The following is an 8,969-nucleotide window of genomic DNA, read 5'->3' as shown; positions in this document are numbered from 1 at the left end:
GTCTTTAGATGTTGCTTCAATATATCCACATCATTTTCCTCCCTCATGATGCCATCTATTTTGTGAAGTGCACCAGTCCCTCCTGCAGCAAAGCACCCCCACAACATGATGCTGCCACCCCCGTGGTTCACGGTTGGGATGGTTTTCTTTGGCTTGAAAGCCTTCCCCTTTTTCCCCCTAACGATGGTCATTATAACCAAACAGTACTATTTTTGTCTCATCAGACCAGAGGACATTTCTCCAAAAAGTACGATCTTGGTTCCCATGTGCAGTTGCAAACTGGCGGTTTTGGAGCAGTGGCTTCTTCCTTGCTGAGCGGCCTTTCAGGTTATGTCGATATAGGACTCGTTTTAATGTGGATAAAGATACTTTTGTACCTGTTTCCTCCAGCATCTTCACAAGGTCATTTGCTGTTGTTCTGGGATTGATTTGTTATTTTTCGCACCAAAGTACGTTCATCTCTAGGAGACAGCACGCGTCTCCTTCCTGAGCGGTGTGATGGCTGCATGGTCTCATGGTGTTTATACTTGCGTACTATTGTTTGTACAGATGAACGTGGTACCTTCAGGCATTGGGAAATTCTTGCCTGATTTCTTTTGATTTTCCCATGATGTCAAGCAAAAGAGGCACTGAGTTTGAAGGTAGGCCTTGAAATACATCCACAGGTACACCTCCAATTGACTCAAATGATGTCAATTAGCCTATCAGAAGCTTCTAAAGCCATGACATTTTCTGGAATTTTCCAAGCTGTTTAAAGGCACAGTCAACTTAGTGTATGTAAACTTCTGACCCACTGGAATTGTGATACAGTGAAATAATCTGTAAACAATTATTGGAAAAATTACTTGTCATGCACAAAGTAGATGTCCTAACCGACTTGCCAAAACTATAGATTGTTAACAAGACATTTGTGGAGTGGTTGAAAAACGAGTTTTAATGACTCCAACCTAAATGTATGTAAACTTCTGACTTCAGCTGTACGTATTCAGACCCTTTACTCAGTACTTTGTTGAAGCACCTTTAGCATCGATTACAGCCTCGAGTCTTCTTGGGTATAATGCTACAAGCTTGGCACACCTGTATTCGGGGAGTTTCTCCCATTCTTCTCTGCAAATCCTCTCAAACTCTGTCAGGTTGGATGGGGAGTGTCGCTGCGCAGCTATTTTCAGGTCTCTCCAGAGATGATTGATCGGGTTCAATTCCGAGCTCTGGCTGGGCCGCTCAAGGACATTCAGAGACTTGTCCCGAAGTCACTCCTGCGTTGTCTTGGTTGTGTGCTTTAGGGTCGTTGTCCTGTTGGAAGGTGAACCTTCGCCCCGGTCTGAGCGCTCTGGAGCAAGTTTTCATCAAGGATCTCTCTGTCCTTTGCTCTGTTCTGATTTCCCTCAATCCTGATGAGACTTTCAGTCCCTTCTGCTGAAAAACAGGTGTGTGCCTTTCCAAATCATGTCCAGTCAATTGAATTTACACCAGGTGGACTCCTATCAAGTTGTAGATACATCTCAAGGATGAGCAATGGAAACAGAATGCACCTGAGCTCAATTTATAGTCTCAACAAAGGGTCTGAATACTTATGTAAATAAGATTATTATTTTTTTGCCAACAAAAAAATTACCAGCGTGTCTATAAACCTGTTTCGGCTTTGTGTCGTTGTGGGGTGTAGTGGGTATTGTGGGGTGTAGTGGGGTATAGTGAGGTATAGTGTCGTTGTGGGGTATAGTGTCGTTGTGGGGTATAGTGTCGTTGTGGGGTATAGTGGGGTATACTGTCGTTGTGGGGTATAGTGGGGTATAGTGTCGTTGTGGGGTATAGTGTCATTGTGGGGTATAGTGTTGTTGTGGGGTATAGTGTCGTTGTGGAGTATAGTGGGGTGTAGTGTCGTTGTGGGGTATAGTGGGGTATAGTGTCGTTGTGGGGTATAGTGTCGTTGTGGGGTATAGTGTCATTGTGGGGTATAGTGTTGTTGTGGGGTATAGTGTCGTTGTGGGGTATAGTGGGGTGTAGTGTCGTTGTGGGGTGTAGTGTCGTTGTGGGGTATAGTGGGGTGTAGTGTCGTTGTGGGGTATAGTGGGGTGTAGTGTCGTTGTGGGGTGTAGTGTCGTTGTGGGGTATAGTGTTGTAGTGTCGTTGTGGGGTATAGTGTCGTTGTGGGGTATAGTGGGGTATAGTGTTGTGGGGTATAGTGTCGTTGTGGGGTACAGTGTCGTTGTGGGGTATAGTGTTGTAGTGTCGTTGTGGGGTATAGTGTCGTTGTGGGGTATAGTGGGGTATAGTGTTGTGGGGTATAGTGTCGTTGTGGGGTACAGTGTCGTTGTGGGGTACAGTGTCGCTGTGGGGCACTGTGTCGCTGTGGGGCACTGTGTCGCTGTGGGGCACTGTGTCGCTGTGGGGCACTGTGTCGCTGTGGGGCACTGTGTCGCTGTGGGGCACTGTGTCGTTGTGGGGCACTGTGTCGCTGTGGGGCACTGTGTCGTTGTGGGGCACTGTGTCGTTGTGGGGCACTGTGTCGTTGTGGGGCACTGTGTCGTTGTGGGGCACTGTGTCGTTGTGGGGCACTGTGTCGTTGTGGGGCACTGTGTCGCTGTGGGGCACTGTCGTTGTGGGGCACTGTGTCGTTGTAGGGTATTGTGGCATTGTGGGGTATTGTGTCGCTGTGGGTTTTTATGGGATATTGTGGGGTATTGTGTCATTGTGGGGTATTTTTGTGTCGTTGTTGGGGTATTGTGGGGTATTTTTGTGTCGTTGTGGTGTATTGAGTCGTTGTGGTGTATTGGGTTTTTATGGGGTATTGGGGTATTGTGGCATGGCATTGTGGGGTATTGTCGGGTATTGGGTCTTTATGGGGGTATTGTCGTATTGTGTTGTGTGGAGATAGATGAGGATTTTATAATTAATCAATTTTAGAATAAGGCCGTAACAGAATGTGTAAAAAGTCAAGGGGTCTGAATAGTTTCTGAAGGCACTGGTGTATGTTTACAAGAAGTTATATTTTATTTCGTTGTTTATACTCAACAAAGACGGCTACATATTATGAAAATACGTTATCTGTAGTGTTGTGTCGAAAAATAAAGAGCCAAGTAAATAATGACTTTGATTGGTTCTTTCATTTGTGATACACAGTAAGCAAATGTCATTAACAAGAGTTACCTCAGGTGTGTTAGAAGATACACCTTAGTTACCTGGTATGGAGGAGAGGATCATAGAGATGACACTGCAGGGTTGGGGTGAATTTCAATCCCCTATGAAAGTGAAGTGTCATTTTAACTTCTGGGTTCTGGTTTTGTAGGCTAAAAATGGGCTCCAAATGGGCATCTTCAAATGAATTTGAGATATATAGTACCAGGCAAAGGTTTGGACACCTACTCATTCAAGGGTTTAGAACACCTACTCATTCAAGGGTTTTAGAACACCTACTCATTCAAGGGTTTAGAACACCTACTCATTCAAGGGTTTTAGAACACCTACTCATTCAAGGGTTTAGAACACCTGCTCATTCAAGGGTTTAGAACACCTACTCATTCAAGGGTTTTAGAACACCTACTCATTCAAGGGTTTAGAACACCTACTCATTCAAGGGTTTTAGAACACCTACTCATTCAAGGGTTTAGAACACCTACTCATTCAAGGGTTTAGAACACCTACTCATTCAAGGGTTTAGAACACCTACTCATTCAAGGGTTTAGAACACCTACTCATTCAAGGGTTTAGAACACCTACTCATTCAAGGGTTTAGAACACCTACTCATTCAAGGGTTTAGAACACCTACTCATTCAAGGGTTTAGAACACCTACTCATTCAAGGGTTTTAGAACACCTACTCATTCAAGGGTTTAGAACACCTACTCATTCAAGGGTTTAGAACACCTACTCATTCAAGGGTTTAGAACACCTACTCATTCAAGGGTTTAGAACACCTACTCATTCAAGGGTTTAGAACACCTACTCATTCAAGGGTTTAGAACACCTACTCATTCAAGGGGTTTTCATTATTTTGTACTATTTTCTACATTGTAGAATAATAGTGACGACATCAACACTACGAAGTAACACATGGAATCGTGTAGTAACCAAGTGTTAAACAAATCAATATTTAAACATAAATATATTTGAGATTCTTCAAAGTCGCCACCCTTTGCCTTGATGACAGCTTTGCACACTCTTGGCATTCTCTCAACCAGCTTCATGCGTAAAGGTTTTTTTCCAACAGTCTTGAAGGAGTTCCCACATATGCTGAGCACATGTTGGCTGCTTTTCCTTCACTCTGCGGTCCAACTTATCCCAAACCATCTCGATTGCGTTGAGGTCAGGTGATTGTGGAGACCAGGTCATCTGATGCAGCCCTCTATCACTCTCCTTACACAGCCTGGGGATGGGTTTTGGGTCATTGTCCTGTTGAAAAACAAATGAGAGCCAGTTTCATCATAGCGCTCGATGGTTTTTGCGACTGCATTTGAAGAAACTTATTTACATTTTACGGATTGACTGATCTTCGTGTCTTAAAGTAATGATGGACTGTTGTTTCTCTTTGTTATTTTGAGCTGTTCTTGCCATAATGTGGACTTGGTCTTTTACCAAATAGGGCTCTTCTGTATACCAACCCTACCTTGTCACAACACAACTGATCGTCTCAAACACATTAAGAAGGAAAGAAACTCCACAAATGAACTTTGAACAAGGCACACCTGTTAATTGAAATGCATTCCAGGTCACCAGTGGTAGAAAAAGTACCAAATTGTCATATGAGTAAAAGTATAGATACCCTTAATAGAAAATGACTTAAGTGAAAGTCACCCAGTAAAATACTACTTGAGTAAAAGTCTAAAAGTATTTGATTTGAAATATACTTAACTGTCAAAAGTAGAAGTATTACTACTTACAACTTCCTTGTATTAAGAAAACCAGATGGGACAATTATCTTTTGTTTTATTTACAGATAGCCAGGGGCTCCAACACTCGGACATCATTTACAAACCAAGCATTTGTGTTTAGTTGTTCCGCCAGATCAGAGACAGTCGGGATGACCAGGGATGTTCTCTTGATAAGTGTGTGAATTAGACCATTTTCCTGTCCTGCTAAGCATTCCAAATGTAACTAGTACTTTAACTGAAGTACTTTACACCACTGCAGGTGACTACCTCATGAAGCTGGTTGAGAGAATGCCAAGAGTGTGCAAAACTGTCATCAAGGCTACTTTGAAAAATTTTAAATATATTTTGATTTGTTTAACACTTTTTATGGTTACTACATGACTCCATATGTGTTATTTCATAGTTGTGATGTTTTCACTATCATTCTACAATGTAGAAAAACCCTTGAATGAGTAGGTGTCCAAACTTTTGACTGGAACTGCATAGTAAAATGTATGTGTTTTCATTTGAATGAATTACCATATCGGTTTTCAACTTATTTGATGCCCAAGGAGGAGTACGAAGCCGAAAGGTTACATTTCATTCATCATAAACTACAACTCCCAACAGCTGTATGTGACTATCTTTAGAGAGTTTGCAGCAGGGGAGAACAAGCTGCCTTCTCTCATTTAGGATATCAAGGCCGATCGGGGTACTGAGGCAGTGTTTTCAGAAAGTTGGAGTCCCCCATTATAATCAATGGGAATATGGCAAACTTCATGGTCAATATTCGTTGACATCGTTATTTTTTCGTTACACAATATGACCAATACTTTTGACCAAGTCAGTTAAGAACAAATTCTTATTTTCAATGACAGCCTAGGAGCAGTGGGTTAACTGCCTGGTTCAGGGGCAGAACGACAGATTTTTACCTTGTCAGCTCGGGGATTTGATCTAGTAACCGGTTGCTCGTCCAACGCTCTAACCACTAGGCTACCTGCCGCCCCCAAACAAGGTATGTCCTTGAACCGATTATTTAAAAATCACACACATCCCAATGAAAGGGAGCAGTACTGAGCTAGCCTTCAACGTCACTTCCTGGAATAGCTCAAACTGCATGTGATGTTTCACCTCCTGGAGTAGCTCAAACTGCATGTGATGTTTCACCTCCTGGAATAGCTCAAACTGCATGTGATGTTTCACCTCCTGGAGTAGCTCAAACTGCATGTGATGTTTCACCTCCTGGAGTAGCTCAAACTGCATGTGATGTTTCACTTCCTGGAGTAGCTCAAACTGCATGTGATGTTTCACTTCCTGGAGTAGCTCAAACTGCATGTGATGTTTCACTTCCTGGAGTAGCTCAAACTGCATGTGATGTTTCACTTCCTGGAGTAGCTCAAACTGCATGTGATGTTTCACTTCCTGGAGTAGCTCAAACTGCATGTGATGTTTCACTTCCTGGAATAGCTCAAACTGCAGTGTTTCCAAAAACTCCTCCATATGGCAAGATGGCGACATGCTGAAATGACACTTCCTGATCTTCAAACGCGCCACTGAGACTTCACATAGGAAACAATGGGGTGACGCCGTTGATGGCTTCGTCCTTATTTTATTTTTTTGCAGGACTACAAAAAAACTACTGGCAGGTTCAGTCACAAAACCCAGCATAATATTTTTACCATGATCCAGCATGGTAACAAGGCTGCAAGAGTGGTAGTTCAAATTTTCTAACTTTAGGAGATGGGAATTCGTTTCTGAGCGTCAAATATTTTGATAAAAGGCAACGGTTATGAGCAAATGTATATATCTTAAATGACCGCGTTTTCACGAATTTGATCATTTAATCTTGAAGCCCATTCAAGAGATTATGGGACACGACCCAGAAGTAACGTGGAAGTGGCCCTCACCAGAGGAAAAGGAACGGAGTGTCCAACTCGGCGGGAAATCTTTCTCTCTCCAGCAGGTGGCGTTGTTTCGCCCACCAAGCAAGGAGTTTTGTATGGAGGCCCAAGAGTGTCGGATTTGTTCAACAACAAATAAAGATTTGCTACCTGAGTTGTATTTGGTCTAATAGGCGTAAAGCTTAAGTTGTTACGAGTGTACTTATATAAGTAGGACACGTGACATCCCCGCAACTTTAAGAAGAAAGAAAAAAACTTTAAATCCGCGGCGTCTCAAGATGGCTATGCATATTCATGAAATGGGGCATAGCATCTCTCCCCATTGAATAACGGCGGTTGACGTCAACAACCCTTATTGAATATTCAAAACTGGATTACAATAATAATATGAGATGTATTCACCAATCCAAAAGAAAGGATAGACCGAAGCTTGACAGCCCGCCGTGCCGCTTTTGTGGACAACGACTCCCAACGGAGAGACGTACTGTATCCTGTCAGTATATCCATCATCTTTGCCGTCGCTTTCACAGCTATTTCAATCCAGGAAGTAAATTCCAAATGGTCTAATTTTCATGGAAGTAAATTCTAAGGCCCACCCAACAAAACAGGCTTCAAATAATGTGTTTCATGGTTCAGGAAGCGGAACAGAAAAATGAAGACCATTAATTGATAATTAATTTTATTAAGTGTAAGATTTGTGATCTACAACTTGTAAAAGTTGTTACTACTCGTTGCTTTTCTCCACTAGCGATGCGTGAGAAGGGTTGGCTACCCCTCGTCTGAAGTATATTACTGGGATTTACAATACACTACTATTAATAATTTATTACACTTCTATAGGGGTTTTCATAGAATCCCAAAACGCTTCAAACACAACAATACATTTTTAAAATGTATTTTTCCTTTATTTATTTAACTTGGCAAGTCAGTTAAGAACAAATTCTTATTTTCTATGATGGCCTAGGCTAGGAACAGTGGTAGTTCCCAACAAGCTAATATTCCACATAATTACCACGTTTAATGCGCTAAACTAACTACAATGACCATAATCTAATGTGCATTTATTTGTCTGGTCTGTGTTTCTTTTATGCCTGCTACAGCATGATTTGAGAGGTATCTCTACCTGAAAATACATGATCTAAGTGATTGATAGTTGCATGGAGAGGCAGGTAGCCTTGGGCAGAATGACAGATTTGTACCTTGTCAGCTCGGGGGTTTGAACTTGCAACCTTCTGGTTCCTAGTCCAACGCTCTAACCACTAGGCTACCCTGCAATAACAAAAATGATATCATGACAGGTCGACGAATAGAGGCCGAGTCTTTGAACGCTGCATCCTCCGAAGAGGAGCGGGTCAGTTCATGGTTTGAGCGGAGGGAGTGGTCAGAGGATGGTAAATGACGGTGATGGAATCTGCTGACAATCTTGTAGAGGTCAAGTCAGGGAAGTCATGTAGCCCCTGGACTTCTCCTCTTCCACTCTGTGTATTACACATTTAGGTGATGCCTCAGGAGCTCTGCATATAAAATATCAATAACAGTCAACTCAGTATTATTGAAATAACATTATTTGGATTAAGAAATTAAAATATGCATGTTGTAAAACACCACTGCAATGTGCTCCTGAACTGGTGGTGGCGGTATAGCGGAGTCCACAGTAGAAGCTAATCCGGACCGGAAGTTAGACCGGAAGCAGAAAGACGCTGATGTAGCTAGCCAGCCGTCTGGATTAGCTGTCCACGTAATTTTGTTGGAAATTCGTCAAATATCACAATGATACGGTTGAAAAATATGCTGTGACGTTGCCAAACTTTAACTGTAAACACGGAGCAGGCAATATTTCCAAGTACTATTTTTATAGTTTTGTAATCGGGTTTAGCAAAGCAGTTAGCTAGCTTCCTGGCTGCCGTTAGCCTAGCTAGCTAACCTTTGTCAAATTCTAATGGCAAGTGCTACTATTTCATTCGCTAGCTAACGTGACCTCGTGGTGAACATTTCATTTCAGAGGAAGGACGTGGACGATTTCAGAAATTCATTTCCCGCTACAGCATTTAGCTAGCTGCTTCAATAATTCCTGAAGGATTCAAGATGGAGGAGGTGAGAACCACGACTTTGGTTGCTAGCAAACGAAACGTTCTCTAGCTAGCTAGTTGCGTCCCGTTTCTCCACCCTTTTCCCAAAGTGTGCACTCCCAGATTTAAAAAAAGTATCGGATTGGTGTTAG

At 42.4% G+C, this 8,969-nt stretch overlaps 1 protein-coding gene across 1 annotated transcript in view; it reads left to right on the top strand.

Moving 5' to 3' along the window:
• The first annotated feature begins 8,394 nt into the window (after window positions 1-8,394).
• Window positions 8,395-8,969, top strand: part of LOC110493375 (zinc finger protein 729) — a 188,761-nt gene continuing 188,186 nt past the window's right edge. Inside the window, 1 exon segment of the mRNA XM_036948726.1 lies at window positions 8,395-8,842. Within this exon segment, the coding sequence (XP_036804621.1) occupies window positions 8,834-8,842 (9 nt within the window). The 5' untranslated portion in view covers window positions 8,395-8,833.

This window comes from Oncorhynchus mykiss, chromosome 17 (genome assembly GCF_013265735.2).
Source record: "Oncorhynchus mykiss isolate Arlee chromosome 17, USDA_OmykA_1.1, whole genome shotgun sequence".
NCBI classification, from domain to species: Eukaryota; Metazoa; Chordata; class Actinopteri; order Salmoniformes; family Salmonidae; genus Oncorhynchus; species Oncorhynchus mykiss.
This window is presented reverse-complemented; position numbering and strand designations above follow the sequence as displayed.